At 38.3% G+C, this 18,765-nt stretch overlaps 4 protein-coding genes across 5 annotated transcripts; 2 read left to right on the top strand and 2 right to left on the bottom strand.

Moving 5' to 3' along the window:
- Positions 1–2,188: 2,188 nt before the first annotated feature.
- On the top strand, positions 2,189–4,540 carry LOC140365729 (transforming protein RhoA). Of its 2 annotated transcripts, none has more exons than XM_072452292.1 (5): positions 2,189–2,310; positions 3,259–3,416; positions 3,720–3,840; positions 3,941–4,071; positions 4,160–4,540. In XM_072452292.1, exons 2-5 carry the CDS (start codon positions 3,261–3,263, stop codon positions 4,331–4,333), a joined length of 582 nt encoding a protein of 193 aa, XP_072308393.1. In that variant the 5' UTR covers positions 2,189–2,310; positions 3,259–3,260; the 3' UTR covers positions 4,334–4,540. The 2 variants fall into 2 exon arrangements, with proteins under 2 accessions (XP_072308393.1, XP_072308394.1); XM_072452293.1 differs by having other exon boundaries at positions 2,231–2,314.
- A 706-nt stretch (positions 4,541–5,246) lies between these two features.
- Positions 5,247–8,992, bottom strand: LOC140365727 (transmembrane protein 43). The gene is made up of 12 exons (XM_072452291.1): positions 8,893–8,992; positions 8,436–8,582; positions 8,224–8,358; positions 7,977–8,071; positions 7,405–7,454; positions 7,260–7,329; positions 7,118–7,188; positions 6,917–7,044; positions 6,772–6,846; positions 6,595–6,696; positions 6,001–6,118; positions 5,247–5,926 (listed from the first exon to the last, which is right to left on the bottom strand). The coding sequence occupies exons 1-12, from the start codon at positions 8,908–8,910 to the stop codon at positions 5,724–5,726; spliced, it is 1,212 nt and encodes a 403-aa protein (XP_072308392.1). The 5' UTR covers positions 8,911–8,992; the 3' UTR covers positions 5,247–5,723.
- A 1,176-nt stretch (positions 8,993–10,168) lies between these two features.
- On the top strand, positions 10,169–16,170 carry LOC140365726 (rab GDP dissociation inhibitor beta). Its single transcript, XM_072452290.1, has 11 exons — positions 10,169–10,262; positions 11,542–11,649; positions 11,718–11,814; positions 11,903–12,037; positions 12,341–12,539; positions 12,676–12,810; positions 12,873–12,972; positions 14,324–14,495; positions 15,250–15,394; positions 15,459–15,513; positions 15,944–16,170. The coding sequence occupies exons 1-11, from the start codon at positions 10,221–10,223 to the stop codon at positions 16,088–16,090; spliced, it is 1,335 nt and encodes a 444-aa protein (XP_072308391.1). The 5' UTR covers positions 10,169–10,220; the 3' UTR covers positions 16,091–16,170.
- Positions 16,171–17,285: 1,115 nt separating this feature from the next.
- Positions 17,286–18,577, bottom strand: ndufaf3 (NADH:ubiquinone oxidoreductase complex assembly factor). The gene is made up of 5 exons (XM_072452882.1): positions 18,464–18,577; positions 17,839–18,034; positions 17,698–17,764; positions 17,487–17,587; positions 17,286–17,398 (listed from the first exon to the last, which is right to left on the bottom strand). Exons 1-5 carry the CDS (start codon positions 18,550–18,552, stop codon positions 17,291–17,293), a joined length of 561 nt encoding a protein of 186 aa, XP_072308983.1. The 5' UTR covers positions 18,553–18,577; the 3' UTR covers positions 17,286–17,290.
- Between the last annotated feature and the right edge of the window lie 188 nt (positions 18,578–18,765).

Genomic DNA, 18,765 nt, shown 5'->3' with positions numbered 1-18,765 from the left:
ACTTAATGTAAGCACTTTGATGTCTGGGCTGATTAGGGCTAATAATTACCATGGCACTATAATAAGAACCATGATTATTAACTCGTTTTTGCTTTTCTATTGAAGTTTTTTCTAAGTTTTTTTTATGTTGCTGCTGGTGAATTTAAAAATAGAAGGGGGAAAGAAACAAAAACTATATTCTATTTCACTTGTGGATAGAGGCCTGGTTTTTATTTAGCACCAGTTTAGAGACCTAGTTTATGGTCAGCTACTCTTTGGATCTGGTTTCAACTGTTTCCTATTTTTAGCATTGATTAAAATAAAAGGAAATATGTTTAGGTCAAGGCACCAGAATGGGCCTTATATCTATTTGATTTTATTAATCTCACTTCTGTGCCACAAAGAGTTTGTCCACCCAAGCTGAGACACCTCCTCATCCTACAGAAGGCGACTGTGTTATCACTACCTTTCACTACCTGCACAGCTCGAATGATTCTGCATGGTTTTAGATTATTGTTCTGTGCCTATGGGGCCTGTAAAATAATGGCACTGGTAAATCATCAAGTGGACACGTTATGCTATTTGGGGCATTTAGTATTACATTCAATTGTATTATGAAATCATGTTCATTGTTAGTCTAAATATTAAATCTAAAATGGGTGGATAATAGAAACAGGTCCATTGACTTCCTGGTTCAAATTGCCAAACTGATGAGCCATTATAGCTCTTCGTAGTGGCATTTTGAGTGACTATTTGAGCCACTCCCCACAGGCAGGAAGCCGTATTTTTGAGGTTGTTTTATCATTTTACTTTACTTTTTCTGAATTAAAGGTGCGCTTGTCTCTACTATCATATTTTTGCTTTGTCAAGAATGTTCCACAGCACGGCATTAAACATATCTGTTTTCACTGAGAGCACAAGGCCAAATGGGTCAGATCTGTGGCGAGGCGACACTAAATGCAGTTAGGACACTGATCATTTTCAAGGTATATTTCTGCGCTATAAAAACACCTTGAATAGCTGCAAGATACATTTTATTCTTTACTGTGGTACATTCCAGGTAAAGCATTATAAGTATGGTCAGTTATTATGGGAACTCTTATTGTGTATGAGGTTGTTGTTTTTTATTATGGGCAACACTACATTGTGCTGCACTAAATTATGTCTATCAGATTGTAATTGTAGGCTGGTATTGGGCCACTCTCTTGACTACAGCTGAGGACACTTTCCTGACCAGCTCACCCTCTCTGTCAGGAGTTGCTTTGGGCCCGCCAGTGTCATGTACAGCAAGGTTAAAATCTGTTTGGACTTCTGCTGCTCAGTACAAATCATTTCCCAGTGTTTTCAGCCTCATTCAGCACTACAGAGATGGAAAATTTATTCAGGACAAGGATCTTACCAAAATTCAATCAACAACCAATGACAGTAAAATGCTGTTAAAGTTACAGCGCCCAGTGCACAGACGCAACACATTTCCTTGTATTCAGGGATTGACATGGCTCATATAAACAGACACACAAACTGCCCGGACCTGCTGCCACTCCCAGTGCCACTGCTCCTTTATTTGCAGGACTACCCTTTCCACGTATGAGTGACATAACATGGGCCACATCTTCAGGCAGATGCGTCAATATGTTTCTGATATGCTGTATTTTGTAAACGTTTTTGTCTTTGGGAAAGTGTTTAACTCTATCTCAATCTACCTTGTCCACTTGACCACTTTGATGTTTATGCATTATAAATAAAATGCATTATTATTTAAAATGTTTAGTCCTACTTCCCAATATGGAAGAGGAAATATCCTGTGCATGCTACTATTTTTTTTTTTTATTCCAAAGCTTGCTGATAAGTATTTAAATTTATTTAGATTATGCAGATACAGGTTTACAGTGGCCTAATGTTTTATTATTTCATGATTCATCTATGTTTGTTTACTTAGGTTACACATCTGGGGTCATAGAAGTTATACAATGAATTTTCTCTTAATTACACTACACTCTACATGTTGGAATGAGCTCGATGTAGAGACCCTGCTCCCTGGGGACCAGACTGAATTGCATTTACATTGAGGATATAACCACCTCAAGCAATGCACACTAAGCTTTAATATAAAATAGTTGTACGTGGTGTTACTTTCTGCTGAGTTGACAGTGATGTTCAGTGTTACAGTGAATTGTTACCCTGGTGTAACACCATGGGTAACACTGGTAGTCTCCACCCCTCAGTCCCTCACTTTTTCCCTGCTTTAATCCGGAGCAGCGGGGCCCCATTCGCCGACTCCGACGGAGCCCAACTAAACACTCTTTAGGATACATTTTTCATCCAACAACGGTGGGTGTGTAATTCTGAGGCTAAGGTCACTTATATTTATCCCAAAGTAAATATTTCTACAGGGGATTGTCATATTTTCTTCCGATGTTTTGCTATCGCTCGAAGCTAACCAAAAGTCGCTATTGACTTCCGTTTTATTGGCTATGCTAAGCTAACCCTAAACAAGTTATACGAAGCCGGGTTGTCACTCTTAAAAGTACACTTCAGCGTAGATAAGTTTATTTCGACAATAGATTACCTTTGCCACTGCATGGACCGTTTATGTGTGGCTTTGTAACACATGTTGAAGCAATGTCAGATTTCAGTTTAATAAGAAAAGTGAACTTAAACAGCTAGCTAACACGATAGCCTCCTTTAGGCTAATGCTAAAGCTCTGGTTACCCTTCGGTCGTTTGTAACACTTGATAGACCCGTGTTTGTCTCTCTTGTTTGTGGCTACGCAAACAATAATACTTCTTGTATAAAGATGTCAGTGCATTGAGTAATCCGGTGCAGCATAGCGTTAGATTGAACAACAAATGTTGCTTTTGCTAGGTGGGTTTGTCAGACGGAAAAAACAACATTGGTGTTGTGTTCAGTTCGTCTGTAGACATACTTGAGTACAGAGGGATCTGTATTTGTTGTGTTTTATTTTTCGTATAAGATCATTGTTAAATGAAAACCGTACCAGTAGCTCCAGCTGAACCAGCTGATCGGGAAGTCTCTATTCATGGGTTTCAACTTCCTGTTTATCGTGACATTTTGAGGACTTTTGCCTATTCAAAACATAGACATAATTATATGTCTAGGAATCAAGCATTTTGTTTTGAAGGATTGGTCAGGGCTGTGTCAATAAAGTTACTGCTGCTCATTTTACAGGGAAAGACATGAAGTTGCATCATTCTCCTTTTAATATTTATGAACACTTTATATTACCGTATGAATGACATATGTCCATTTCCCCCTCAGTTATGGCTGCAATTAGGAAAAAGTTGGTGATCGTAGGAGATGGTGCCTGTGGAAAGACGTGTCTCTTGATCGTCTTCAGTAAGGACCAGTTTCCTGAAGTGTATGTGCCTACAGTCTTTGAAAACTACGTAGCTGACATTGAAGTGGACGGCAAACAGGTAAGTGTTATTGAACCTGACACGCACGCAATACAAAATAGTTGCAGTAACATAGGTAAATGGGCAGTGTGTAATGTTTTAGATCATCTCTATGACAATTTTGTTTTTTGCCACTCGTGGTTGAGTCGATGGCACATTCACCTATTTATTACAAAATGTTACTTTTACTTGACTATATATATACACACACACACACACACACACTTGAAGGTCTTGTAGAATTGTTGCAGCGTTCATAATTGACTGGATATTAGTTCAGAAAGAGATGTGTACATTTATTTGAACATCTTTTACATTCTGCAGGTTGAACTAGCCTTGTGGGATACAGCTGGTCAAGAAGACTACGACAGACTGCGTCCACTCTCCTATCCAGACACTGATGTGATCCTTATGTGTTTCTCTATCGACAGTCCTGACAGTCTTGGTAAGAACGCCTTATCTGCTAAAACATTGAATAGATCATATGGAGATCCACACATAATAGCTTCATATGGGAAAGACCTTACTTATATTTTGTTCCTCAGAAAACATCCCTGAGAAGTGGACTCCAGAGGTTAAACACTTCTGTCCCAATGTTCCTATTATACTGGTGGGAAATAAAAAAGATCTACGCAATGATGAACACACCCGAAGGGAACTTGCCAAAATGAAGCAGGTAGATAAATACTGGTCAGATCTGTAACAACAATGTACCGGTATCGTTTAAGAGTGAATAATGATGATGTTATTTCTGTTTAACTTAGGAACCTGTGAAACCAGAGGACGGACGGGACATGTCAAACAGAATTAATGCCTTCGGATACATGGAGTGCTCTGCAAAAACAAAGGATGGTGTGAGGGAAGTTTTCGAGATGGCCACTAGGGCTGCACTACAGGCCAAGAAGGGCAAGAAGACCAACAAATGTCTCCTACTGTAAAAGGAGGACTGCTTCCTGCCGGGGGAAGATGGAGCGTTGGGTTAAACCTGCCCACAAAACCACACAGACTGTTCTCCCAGTTTTTACTAAAGGTGTAATGCTTTTACTTTTTGTCTTAAGCCAGTAGTCAGGTTCTGTCAGTATTCGAGTTTGAGGTAATGGAAATACTTTTTGTACTTTAACCTAAGTAAATCTGCCATATTGAAACTTTCTTGTTCAATTCTTGCTCTGTAATTGAGGTCAGCTTGAGTCATATTTGCCAACTACAGTTAAGTGCTTGAGCCCCACTGCTGATGATCTAAGGAATGTTTCCACAGCCAACTAGGGTGAAGTACCTGTACACTGTGACCCAGAGTCCTTCAAATACTTTAACAGAGGCCTCATACTAAGTGCTATTGAGCACAGACTGGAAACTCATTTTTGGTAAAATACAAATCTTTCTGTAATAAATTTGTTTAAACATTTCCATTTTGAGTACACATTTAACATGTCAATTTGTGAAGTGTAATGTAACTAACATCAACACATTTTTAAGGTCCGTGTTGATGCTTTGAAAGTACTGTGTGTATTATGACAATTTAAAGACAAAATCTTATAAATCAATTAATCCACTCCTGGAAAAAAAATCTTTGCCATTGAAGGCATTGCACACAATAAATGTGCTTTACATTTATCAAACTGGCCTTTGTGTTTCGATTTCTTATTGACTGATTGTAATGTCTGCTTAATTGTAATAATAATAGACTGCTGTGTGAAATCTGGAAGATAAGCAGTAAAATGGAAAGTTATACATTACTTAAATGCACACGATTTCCAAAACTGAACAATCTTTTATTTTTTCATGTAACAAAATACAGTGCAGTAAGAGTAAGCATTTCTTTGGCATATTCAAAACAATAACATTTTTTTAACTGGTCAAATTATTTTACAGAGCACACTAGAGAGAAGATATGACATGAGTTAGTTGGATCTTTGAGAGTGACTGGACTGTTAATTGGCCTTTTCACACAAGATGCTGTTTACTAAAGGTGCTGTGAACTAGTTCTATGTACATAATTGTTAAGCAAAATCCTAAATTTGCTGAAATCTTTTGCCAGGGCCACACCGACCACGCCCTTTTTAGTCAATGGATACACAGAGCATGTCTTAATTCAACCAAAAAGTTATACTGCCCTAAAAGCCTCACATAAAACCAGATTTATTCGAGGACAGTAATGCATCCAATATGTGTATACTGAATTGACACACAAACGTGAGGTATGTGTATTGCAAGCAACAACAAGTGCAATAATCTCACATGAAGTCCTGTTTTGTTAAAGTATGTAAACATCCCAGTTACCAAGAGCACATAGTATGCACATATCAACCCAAATTACATTCAGTTCAATAGTCATTCATTTTTCTTTGCTGGAAATCTTGAACGAGCAATAAACAATGGAATCAACCCTATTGCTGCCAAGGAAAAAGCCACCAGGGGGCGGTAAGCCAACCAACCAACAGCGATGACGAGGAGTGAGAGGGAGCAGGAGACACAAAGAGCAAAAATCTTAATGCCCACAGATACCAGCTCTCTCAGGATAGGAACCCAGTCCACTGAAATAGACAGGCATGTATTAAATTATTCAATTCGCAACAATTAAGCAAATAAAAGGTTTTGTTTTGTTTACCCAGGGTGTAGATGATGCGCATAGCCAGCTGAATACCCAAACACATGAGAGCCCAACCGGCTGCTCTCAGTCCCCAAGTCTTCATGTCATTGAACTTGTGCTCCTCTGCAAAAATTTCCTAAAAAGGAAGAAATAGTCGTTTTTAAAAAAAATATATTTAATACAAGGAATAGGTTGTGTTCTTGTGATACCACGGCATTAAAAAAATCCTTAGTTTTTCACTGAGAAGGACGAAAGATAATAATTAAGGTTGAATTTGTCTGTGAAACTGTGAAATGCAGATGTTTGACCTGCTATTACTGGGCCTAGTGTTTGTTTTTCTCAATAGCTTCAGAAAGTGGTGCCATTATTGTACCAAAAAGATGCAATTGTTGTCAGCTGTCAGAACTTTAAGCCACATGAGTAATATAACCAGTTTGTGGAGTCACGCCCTAACGAATAATATTAAGGTCCTTAAGTTTGAATCCCACAGTGAATCTCCTATAGAGTTATATAGGCCCCTGCCCTCCAGCGAAAATTATGTCATAATCAAATCTTAGAACGTCGTCAACGCAACCTATTATGTACACAAGTATTCACATTATATACAAGTACCTTTGCAGATAGGTTCTCCAAGTACAGAAACTCCAAAAAGCTACCCGATTTAGTTTTGAATGCCATCAGCTGCTCCCCTCTTTGCATTGCCACTATACTGACCTGTAAATTATTGACACAAAAGAAAATATACTTAATTTATGACAAGACCGGCTTACAATCATTACTTTTACTCACAGTTTGCGGCATCCCGAGCCAAGACAGCTCTCCACTGAGACCGGCAAAGGAAAATCTCACGCGCACATCACCAACCTAAGTATATGACAAAACACTAAGTAAGTGCATTCATTTCCCCCTGGCCTTCCGCACTTCTGACACTCACTTCTGGCCTGCTTGGGTATTGAGTGTGGTAGAAGTAATCGTCATAAATGGTGAGAAAAGGATCTAAATTTAAGGCGTTAAAATCCCTCAAACTCAGTGCCTGGAAGTTGTTTATTTTCTCAATTAATCCTGAAGGAGGTAAGCATTCAAATTAGTAAACTATTTAAACAGTAATTATGGATATGAAATGGCTAGAAAATACCTTTGGACAAAATGAAAGGCCCAGCTCTGACTTCGGGGGCAACCACTGTCACACTCTCAACAGCCATGGCACTGAGATGAAAATACGACAGACATATTACTGATGAAACAAAGTAACTCCAAAGCATTGAGGCATGCAGTACCTTGGATTCTGGTGACCGATTTCCTTGTCAAAATGACGACTATTCACCAAATCTGATTTCCATTCGGTATCTGAAAAAATATTGATTGGCTTTTTAAATACCTGTCCAAAAGGATGACAGATCACAATGGTCTAACCAAACATACTGTACGTGTAGGTTGTTTCAGTTTTTGTTTCACCGTTTTCTTGGTAGTCTCTGAAAATAACGATTTGTAATATTAAAAAAAAAAACACTATTGGGAATTTAAGTGTGACATCATCACGGCTTGTTTGGGGCCAAAGACACAAACAACAGAAACAGGGCTTTTGTCTGAACCTTCCGATTACAGAGATACATGGGGAAAGGCATGGTTTCACACCAAATAATGCCAGTGGATGTGAATAGTTTTCATATAAAAGTTTGTTTTATTTTAATGGGAAGCATAATTTGATACTGTATGTCTAAAAATGACCTAATTATCTCATGACATGACATGTATGTATTCAAGGCAAGGTTTGACTGTCTAACTTGTACAACTGCAAAACCTTATGTAATTCATGTCAATGCTCCTCTTTTCCTGTGATGTCATCTTTACCCCGCCTTTATGTATATGGTTTACATTTACTGTATTTTACTGGTGGATATCTTGTTAATTGATGTACATTTGTGCAATATTGGCCTGAATATATCCATTAGTTAATATTTAAATATTTGTAAATTAATAACATTATTACTGACCTGCTTTCTGAATACTCCACCCACTGATACATCTCAACCTCTCTTTTCAGCTTTACGGCCTGCACCACCACTCTGTAGTTTGGATCATGAAGAGGCTACATAAAAAAAGCACAGTTTATTAATTTATCTATTGGATCCCCATTAGTCTTTACATAAGTAAAGACTATTAGTTAGCCAAATTCTCACTGACCACGGTGTAAAAACAAACAAACATGTAGCATAGAAATATAAGTTATACAATTTTTACCTGAGCTGTGTGAAGTTTTGCTGTCAGATGAACTAAACGGTTGTTGTTTTGTGGATCAAGGCCAAAGTAAGAGTCCAAAGACACAACCTGAGACAACCCTTCATCCAGAGATACTTTTGTCTGCAATGCTCGTCCCTTAAAGACAGACAGAAGAACCTGCCTTTACAAACTAAAACTATTCTTCAATCTAAAGGAAAGGTTGTATTCTTTACCTCATTAGTAAACAGTATATAAATGGACAAGAAGAAAAGCCCAATGCCAACCAGTGTCCCTCCTGCTGTCTCACTGAGACGCTCCAAAACCCCAGGGTTGGGCTTGGAGGACACTCTCTTATGTTGGTTCATTGGTGTGTCTGAGAACTGGCAAGACAAAAGCAAAACATCCCTAATTAAAATGCAAATTTTAACATTTAGACACAGAAGTTTAGCTCATTTGAAACCTAATTAAACATTTGTTTCATTTTCAACCAAGGAAGCTTCAGGAGCATTATTTTCCTAAAAAGTAATCCAGGCATGTCAAGTTTAGGCAACAGACATTAAAACGAATACTGCTTTGACTACTTTCATACTTCTTTGAGGAGCCTACTGCTCCAGCTTAGGCTATATTGGATACACTTTCCACATCATGCGCAACTTCAGGCATAAACTAAACAGCTAAAGTTGAACTTACTGGTTGGGAAGATGACATCGTTAGGACGAGCTGAATTGTCCTGCCAAGTAGAAAAGTTTCAGTCGTTTGGAGCCAGTTTGCAGCAGACAGGAATCTGGACCACTGGGCGGTCACTTCCGCATTGCGCACACTGACGCAGCGCACGTGCCAGCGCAGCGCACAAGTCACTTCCTTGAATATTTTTCGTTTTCCTTAATTTTATACATGCTAATCTGTATGGCTACCAAATGGTGTGAGATGTATGTTTATTACTTTATTCATGGGTAATAGTATTTGAATTGGCAACAGTCCTCAAATTAGCAAATTTCTATGAAGGTTATTTTGTCTTTTTATTACGATTTTTTTTTTTTTTACGATCGAATTTTATTTCATTTTTACATCAAATTTTAAAAAATGTAATCGTATTCATATACAATGAATATCTTTACTAGATTCAAAAACTAAAAATGTAATAAAAACACAAAATAACCTTCATACCTTTCCATTGGTTTAAGAATGATGTGAAGTTGGGGCCCGGGGGATGACTAAAGAATGAAGTCTAAAGAAGAATAAAGTCTAAAGTCTAAGACGTACAACTACAGTGAGGGAATAAAGTCTGGTGGTAATGTAACACTTGGATACCAGCCGCCATAAAACACCAAAGAAAAAGAAGAATGATATGAAGTCATGACTGTTTCCATAGATACAATTCAAAACATATTATATTTTATGTATTTTGAATGGGAAAAAGTCCTCAAGAACTTCTCAAAACAGGAAGCTGAAACCCATGGATACATAGGGAGTTAAATCCCATATATAGCTATGGCATTATTGTAGGTGTAATGTTCCATTATAGAAAAATATTCAGTTGTAGTAGTAAAAACCAGAGTCCAGCAGATGACTACAACTGAATCTATTTCTACAAATATTGCATTATTAAAAATCATCAATCAGAGAGAGAGAGAGAGAGAGAGAGAGAGAGAGAGAGAGAGAGAGAGAGAGAGAGAGAGAGAGAGAGAGAAAGAGAGAGAGAGAGAGAACTGTGATAACACGCCTCTCTGTATATCATATCATTTTTTTGTCTGTATTCCTTGGACAATGGTGCATATGTTGTTCCTCTGTATTGTCCTGATGTCCTTTTATGTTATTTCTCCTTATACCAATAAAAACTGTAGTGAAACTTTTATGTTAGGATTATATTGTCCTTGGGCTTACATTACAGTCCTCACAGCACTTGTCATACACACACAAAGTTGCCTTAAGAAGATTATTTCAAAGGGATTCATTGACTGTCACTTGTTGTTACAGTGGACACTGCAGCGGCGAGTGGACCAGGAGGGGAAGTGAAGATGCAGGAATATGATGTTATTGTGCTTGGAACAGGACCTAAGGTAAGAGAAAACATTGTTTAGTCTTTAGTCTTTAGTCTTTAGTCTTTAGTCTTAGTCTTAGTCTTAGTCTTAGTCTTAGTCTTAGTCTTAGTCTTAGTCTTAGTCTTAGTCTTAGTCTTAGTCTTAGTCTTAGTCTTAGTCTTAGTCTTAGTCGACTTTCAAAATAATAATATTCTCAGTGTGAATTTTGTTTGCTTTTTTATATTAATTTGTCTTGGAGATGGGTTCAAGCGTAGTGGCTCATTGCTACCAGAAATTACCTACAAAGTGACACTTCAAGTTTGCTCTTTGCTATTCAAGCCTATAATGTGTTTTTGCGCTACTTCCCTCATGGATCAATAACGTTTTCTAAATCTAAAATCCAAGTGTTATAATAACTGTGGCCAAGTAAGAGGCCACAGTTATTTCTTATTTGTCTTAATTACTTATTTTACAAATCAGCTATTTGTAGACGGTAAGGTGAGTTATGTTGTGGTTATGGGTGATATGAAATACATTAGATGATATGTTGAAATGTTGATAATAACCAGTTAAAACACTAAAACAATAGAATAAAACATACTGTGCAGCTGCAATATTGGTGCAAGAATGGCTGACAATGTAGGATTGTCTAGAAAGGTAAGTTTTGAGTGTGGATTAAAAGAGTGGAAGAGAGTTCATCTGACGGACATCCAGAGGGCGGGGGAGAGCCAGAGCTGAGAAGCAGAGCGGCTGAACGGTGATGAAGCGGGGATGAAGCAGACTTGAGGTTAGAGAGAGAGAGAGAGAGGAGCAAGACCGGAGGGAGAGGGAGTGGCATTGTTGTGGAGGTCAGAGTTGGTATGGTAAGGCCTGGTCAAGCATTGCCTTGAAAATGATGGGGAGGATTATAGGAGAGTTTACAGGCTATTCATGTGTTTCAGTGTCCAGTTTATGGCAACCTTTTCTTTTGGCCATTCAAAAGATATTAGAATAGTGTGTTTGTGTTCATTTTTTTCTCACTGTGAAACAAGCAGCCTCTTATCCAAAACACATCCGATCCCAGCTTAGACAAGTGCATACTTATGTCCTTGGGCAAGACACTTCACCCACCTTGCATATGAATGTGTTGTTTAAGTGACTCATTTAAGTACAAAAAAGCAGCCACACTTATGTCATTCTACCCCAGGGCAGCTAGTATAAAGTGTGACTGAGTAATGACGGAAATAAGACAACTTTTGTCTGGAAAAGCACTATAAGAAATGTGTTGATTAACTTCATACCATCTTTTGACAAACTTTGCTTTGTATTGTTGCTCTAGGAGTGTATCCTGTCTGGTTTAATGTCCATAAATGGAAAAAGGGTTCTTCACATCGACAACCATCCTTATCATGGAGGAGGAAGTACATCTATTTCACCCATAGAGGAGGTACATTTTTTGTATCTTCTGTTTAAAAGCTCTCGCATTGGGGTAACATGTTTGCTTCTTTGTAACAGGTGTACAAGAGATTTAAACTTCCTGGTCCCTCTAAATCCATGTGTCGTGGAAAAGAGTGGAACGTAGATCTCATTCCTAAATTCTTTCTTGCTGGAGGTGAGATTACAAGGCTATTTTTATATAATTTTTTAATCCCAACCCATCATATATGATAAACCATATATCATATATGTTTTGTAATCAGGTGAGCTGGTGAAAATATTGGTCTATACAGACGTCACTCGTTATCTCGACTTTAAAGTTGTTGAAGGCAGTTACGTTTACAAAGGTGGAAAACTGCATAAAGTTCCAGCTACTGAAGAAGATGCCCAAGTTTCAGGTAAAGATCTTGTATAGTGTTGTCCCATGTGGGCCAGTGCAAGGGGCCCAAATGGTCTTATTTGTGATGAGACACATTTTACAGATGCTGTAAACATTGTACTTGAAATATGATTTACTGTTGAGAGTGTGACAGTTGTTGCTCCTGAAGTCAGAGCTGGGCCTTTCTTTTGACTTTTCATTTTGGGGGTTTCAATAGTAATTCTTCTACCACTGCAGCCTAAATCTACTCTCTTATACTATCTCTTAAATAGTTCACAGCCTCGATATGAGCCACTGACTTCGACAATACTTTGTTTGGTAGATCTTATGGGCATGTTTGATAAAAGACGGTTCAGGAAGCTGCTCCTTTTTGCCTTGAACTTTGACCTGAGAAACCCGCGGACGCACCAAGATGTAGACCCAAACAAGACCACCTGCCGGGACCTGTTCTCCCGCTTTGACCTGGGCCTTGATGTGATGGAGTTCATGGGACATGCCATTGCCTTACGCAACAACAACAGGTTTGGGCCTTAGGTGGGCTACTCCCAAACAGCCCTGTCATCATGGGCTGGTATTCAAATTACATAAACACATTATAAGCAGCATCATGTTTGTCCATTTGTGTGTTGAAATGTAATTAAACACTGTTGCCCTCAGTTACTTGGATGAGCCTTGTGGAGAGACAATCAGGATGATCAAACTTTACTGCCAGTCTCAAACGAGACACAGTAGCAGCAGTCCATACCTCTATCCCCTCTATGGCCTGGGGGAGATAGCACAGGGGTTTGCAAGGTATGTTTATAATGCATTTGAAGAGTTCAGGCTATTTATGTCATAATAACTGTTTGATTCAGGTTGAATGCAGAGTACAGAGGGACCTTCCTGTTGAACCGACCAATAGATGAGATTGTGATGGAGAATGGTAAAGTGAAAGCTGTAAAGTCAGAGGGCAAGGTAAACAATAAGATTCATGATACAACAGCCAATACACGTGTGCTATTCAGATAATGCATTTACATGTTAATGAGTGCAGTTATAATTATTGTCTACATGTATGTCTTAAGTTGAAGTCAGCGTGAAATATTTTCAGTACAGGGAATTTTTTGTTAAATGTTTTGATGAACCATGCCCTTTAATATTACATCAATGTACGATTCAGAATAATGCTGTACAGGTTGGTGTAATCCCTCATTCGTCCAGGACTGCTCCATTGTAGAAAACAGTCATTTTCAATCTGCGATTCCAGTCTGGGAACTCGGATATTTATCCTACTCTGAGTAAGTCCTGCCCACCAGGCGTAACCTCCTGATAAAAGTTTTCACTTGAGACTGCTCTTCCTTGTATCATGACAGCCCTGTAATGGGCTATCAAAATTCTATTGTAACCTGGCTTCAGCTCCCTCCTCACTGAGTACCTGATTAGCATCAGAATGCCCTGGGCGTTCCCACTCCAGTGTTTCAAAACACTGTTATATACAACCAGAAGGTTAAATCTTAAATTTCCATTTAAAAAAAAAGAAGAGGGGTTCTCTTTTAACTCCTCTTTCAAACCATCTCTTCTCCTGCTTTGAATCTTCACCTCACTGTCTTCAATAGTGTGGTTTGTGGCTTTAAGATGAAGATGCACGGCGCTCTGTGGTCCTGAACTTGCATGTCTTCAGTGCTGATAAAGCCTCTTGTGAAGTGGCTGTTTAGTTTCTTCTATGTACCGCTTTTTTGCAACTTTCTTCACTACACTGCTCTGTTTTTGTGTCAGCATCTTGTCCTCAAGATGAACCAGTTTTTGTGGCCTGGTTTAACATAAACAGGAATTTATTGTAGTTTTTCCTTCTCTGTTCTGTTTCCCTTTTTGGTTCTCTTCACTTAGTTGAGAGCCCAAGCCGGGTATCCACAGGCAGAGAGAGCATTCCAAATGTGTTTTTCCTCTTTCTTCTTGCCCTCTGAGCTGGTGGGCACTTCTTGGGCTCTGTGTTGTAAGGTTCTGATCAATCCCAGCTTATGCTGTAGCGGGTGGTTAGAGCCAAAGAGCAGGTACTGGTCCGTGTGTGTAGGTTTCCTATATACTTCTGTCTGGAGCTTCCCATCCTCTCCTCTGATAGTGGAACAATCAAGAAAGGCTAAACGGTTCTCCTTGGTATTTTCTCTTTTAAACCTGATATGCACCACATTGATGTGCTCTGAAAAGGCTTCCAGCTCTTGTTTCTTGTTTGTCTATTTTGATGAGTTTGAGAAACAATGTAAAAACCTCTAATAACACATAGAATGTTGATTCAAGAATATTCTTATCTTGTGTCTTCTCTCTGCAGCTGTTTTACTGTAAGCAGCTGATTTGTGACCCCAGCTACGTTCCTGGACGAGTGAGAAAAGCAGGGCGTGTGATCAGGGTTATCTGTTTACTAAATCATCCCGTCAAGCACACTCACGAGGCCAGCTCCTGTCAGATCATCATCCCTCAGACACAACTCGGCCGAAAATCTGGTAATTCTCCAGGATATCATTATATATGCTTGTTTTAAGAATCTAAAAAGTCCCACTCTCAGATGGGAGCAGGAGCCTGTGTTCCTGCGGGATATTTTCATTTAACACAAAAAATGCCTTTCCTATTTTTTAAACCAATACACTTTACCAAAATGAACACAATGGAGGGGGAAGACAGATATATCTGTAATCTAAAATATTACCTACAATGGTTGGGGACATGTTTGTTATTTTATGTTTTTGCTTATTTCATGTCTCCTCATTCACAGCTCTATATGCCATTGCTGGCTTTCAGATTACATCAAACCATTCTATTGGCTGATAATATTCTTGTATCAAATTATTGCCCTAAATCAGAGGAACATTTTATCTTCAGAATTTAACCTAATCCCCTCAGGTCGACGCTATCATATGCCCCTGATCAGAAGAACTAATTGATAATCTCTTTTATTCTCTCTGCCAAAAGAATATTGAACTCTGATGTTTTTCTTAAGGATTACCCTTTTTATTATTTTATGTATCCTGAATGTGAACTGTCACGACATATGACTTCGCCCGATAGCTGCAATGAATTGCCCTTCAAGGGTGAAATATAGTTTTTCTGATTCTGATATTCAGATGTGGACGGCTAAAATTAATATTGTTCAAATGCATTTTCTAGTCACTGGTAGAAAAGATCAAGCTGATCATTTGGGAATTCACCAAAACATCACATGATATTTTTTAATCTAAATACCACCATTTTGTTCTGCAGACATTTTCATATCAGTGGTGTCCTTCACACATAATGTGGCCTCAGCTGGGATGTACATCGCCACAATAAGCACAAACGCAGAAACCAATAACCCAGAGCAAGAGGTGCAGCCCGCAATAGAGCTGCTTGAACCAATTGTGCAAAAGTAAGAATTTCAATTTCATTCATTTATATATACAATTATTATTCACATAACCTTGTTGTTGTAGGTTTGTTTCAGTCAATCATCAGCTTGTACCTAATGATGATGGAAGAAGAAGCCAGGTAAGGACAAAGGCTGTGGTGTCATACACTATACAATCATATGTGCTCTTAACACATTGGGCAAAATAGGGCAGTTGTTTTCCTTTATTGGATTAATATGATTTTTTCCCCTTCCCATTTTGTTAGATATAAATATATTATCTGCACACTCTTTGTTTCAATCATTGAAACTTCGTACCATTATAATTTAAGTGAGTTCTCTGTAATGTACTGTGGAACGGCATTAAACACATCTACCTAGTATTTATTGAATAACATATTTGTCAATTACAAGCGTTTTTATTAATAAAAAATACATTGAACTGTTGGGTTTCCTTTCCACAGATCTGTGTAACTGTTGGTGTCACCTGTTAAAAATGTAACACATTACTGTGGAACATTTCCAGGCAAAGCAATAACATCTCTTTGGCATTTCTCTTTTACCCTTCAGATATTTGTGTCCCATTCCTATGATGCCACAAACCACTTTGAGAGCGAGTGCCAGGACATCAAAGACCTGTATCACAGAATCACCGGCTCAGAGCTCACCTTTGGAGCCTCGAGCAGACACCAGTCCCACAACTCTGATGAAGATTGAAATATTACTTGACTAATATGGACTTAAAACTGTGGCTATATGAGGGAACCATAAATATAACTTATGGGTTTTTGTTCCCAAAGTTTTTTTTTTTTTATCAATGTTTTTGCCTCGGGTCAACTCAATGTTTGAAGTTTAATTTCCTAATTCAGGGTTAGAAATGATCTTTAAATTATTTTTGCTTTGGTGGGTATTCTGCTAAATAATTTCTACCTTTCCAATAAACTGTCAACAATAAAGGAATTATATTAATAATTCTGCAGCATTATTTTATTTTGTTAAAATGTAACTGATTAGCCCAAATTACAAAATTAGTGATGAGTGGCTCCAAGTGGGATTTTTATGGATAGACCCCATAAAAGCAGAATAACTGCAGCTAACGGTGGAGTGTAGGGATGGCTTTCAATACAAAATCTATAACAATCCAATATGTGACAAAGTGCAACATCATACAGACATACATATGTTGCATATATAATGCTCTGTCTACACCAGAGCACTTAAACATGAGTGGCCCCTTTAATTTCATGTGTTACTACAAGGGTCATGGATTTGGACGCTGGGTTGAGATGAAACTGATGCGCAGAGGATTTATGGATTCTCTTTATTATCTGCAGAGCTTAGTGGGAGGGGCTTGGTATAGGCTTTGGGACAGGCAGACATTTAAGAGGCTTATTCTGATCAAGGGCAGTTGGCCTCACCTAAGGCAGATGGTGGTACATTTTTAAGGTTGTTTTAACTCTTTACTCTCACACATTTGACCTCAATTTAACAAGCACCGAAGAAACAATTCTTTATACTTTTTGGTGACTTGAATGTTCAAAAATGGGATCAAGTACTGCATTTTTTATATGCCACATAACTCCAAATGTAATCACTTGGATCACACAAGTATTTTTTGCCAAGTGAATCCGGAATAATTAATTGAGCTGTCAGAAGATGGCATAAACAAATGCTCTAGGTTTGCACTGCTCACTGTTAATGATAAAAAAGGGTCACACTTTCAAAATATGTGTTTATTTTATTACATTTTAACATGATTAACAAAATGCAATGGCTGTATGTTATGTGATTAACAAAATGCAATGGCTGTATGTTATGTACTACTGTGGAGTATCTCACAGTAAAACATAGTGCAAATCTGTTATCTTCCAAAAATAAATAATAAATGTCCCTCCAGTCCTTTTTTCCCCAACAGAATTACTCCTTTATTACATCCAGAGCAGTGCTCAGTGGTGGAGGAATTAGACCAGCGGCTGCCACTCTTCGCTCACTTGTCAAGAAGTTAAAAGTTGCACATGCATTTGGCTGAAAATGAAGTACATGTGAACGCTTAGATTCTCTTATTAAAACCGTTTCAAAACATAAATTAAAACAAATAGTGTTATTTAATTACCGTGTCTTGCACTTCTACGGAGATGCCCTTTTTTTTAAGCAATGCCAAAACTGATGGATCAATCCGTTCAACTTTTGCACCAGTGCCCAAGACAAGAATTTCTGCAAAATGAAAAAAAAACTTTCATTTTTGGTGTTTTTTGGCTATTAGACTTTTAATTTCAAAAGATTAAAGCTAATTCCAAAATGTTATTAACTTTCAGTTGTCTCACCTATCCTTGGTTCTATCATATGGAAAAGTGACACACTTTCTTCTGTTATGTCGGTATGGCTTCCAACCTGCCGACAAATATTTTACAATTATTCACATCTATAGATCTGTTATATGGAAAAGGTATAGGTGATATTCTCACTTTCCACTGCAGAATGGCTGGAGGCAGTACTGCACAGGGACCCAACACTTGGTTCCCGTCGATGTTGAAGCCTGTGGGGCTGTAGCTTTGTATCATAGGCCCACTGCCCTGCTCCTTCTTCATTATGGACACCGAGGTCCTTTGGTACAACTCGTCATCACTTGGACCCAGACGATGACCGCGACACAGGTACAAACTGCAGGGAAAAAGGACAGAATGTGACTTTAGCCTTGATTTGCCAGGCTTAACAGCTCTTGAATAGATTTACTACTAAAACAAAACACAAATGCATATTTTCTTTATCTTCATTGTGTATAGTTGAGCACATTTTGACCATGCAGCTGCTGTTGTCAGATGGTGCACTTTTACCAGCTGCTGCCCGACATTTACCTCCAGGGGGAGGCACAGACTAAATAATTTTTTGAGAATAAGAATAATATTTTGTGGTATGGTTTGTGGCATGATGGTTAACAAGCCAAACTCAGCCATGTACAACTGGTGTACAAATCGAATTAACCACTGCCTATGAAAGTAAATCAATCATATGACCTTTCCTTTATGACATAAATTAACCTAACAGTAATCGAGAATACGACATGAGCGCACAAAGTTTAGAGTGTTGTACCTTGTGAACGTGGGAGTTACTGTAGAGGCAAGAAGAACCCGCTGTTTTGGTGTTTGTAGGAAAAATCTACTGCACAACGACGTAGCCATGTTTGCAAAACAAAACCGGAACCATCGGCGGCAGAGCCAGGGGAAGACTTTTGTGTGACACCATTCATTTCTGGCAAGGATCTACAGTATTATATTTTACACACTATCGATTTAGACATTTATATTATTGTTTGGGTACACTAGTCGTGAATGTATACAGATGAGTTACAAGGGGGCAACAGGTTCTTCTAATAATCTTATTTAGCGATAATA

This window comes from Eucyclogobius newberryi, unplaced genomic scaffold (genome assembly GCF_026437365.1).
Source record: "Eucyclogobius newberryi isolate DKJ021-1_F unplaced genomic scaffold, fEucNew1.0.hap1 SCAF_19, whole genome shotgun sequence".
Taxonomy (NCBI): Eukaryota; Metazoa; Chordata; class Actinopteri; order Gobiiformes; family Gobiidae; genus Eucyclogobius; species Eucyclogobius newberryi.
The sequence above is the reverse complement of the archived record's forward strand: the minus strand, read 5'-3'. Positions and strand labels throughout refer to the sequence as shown.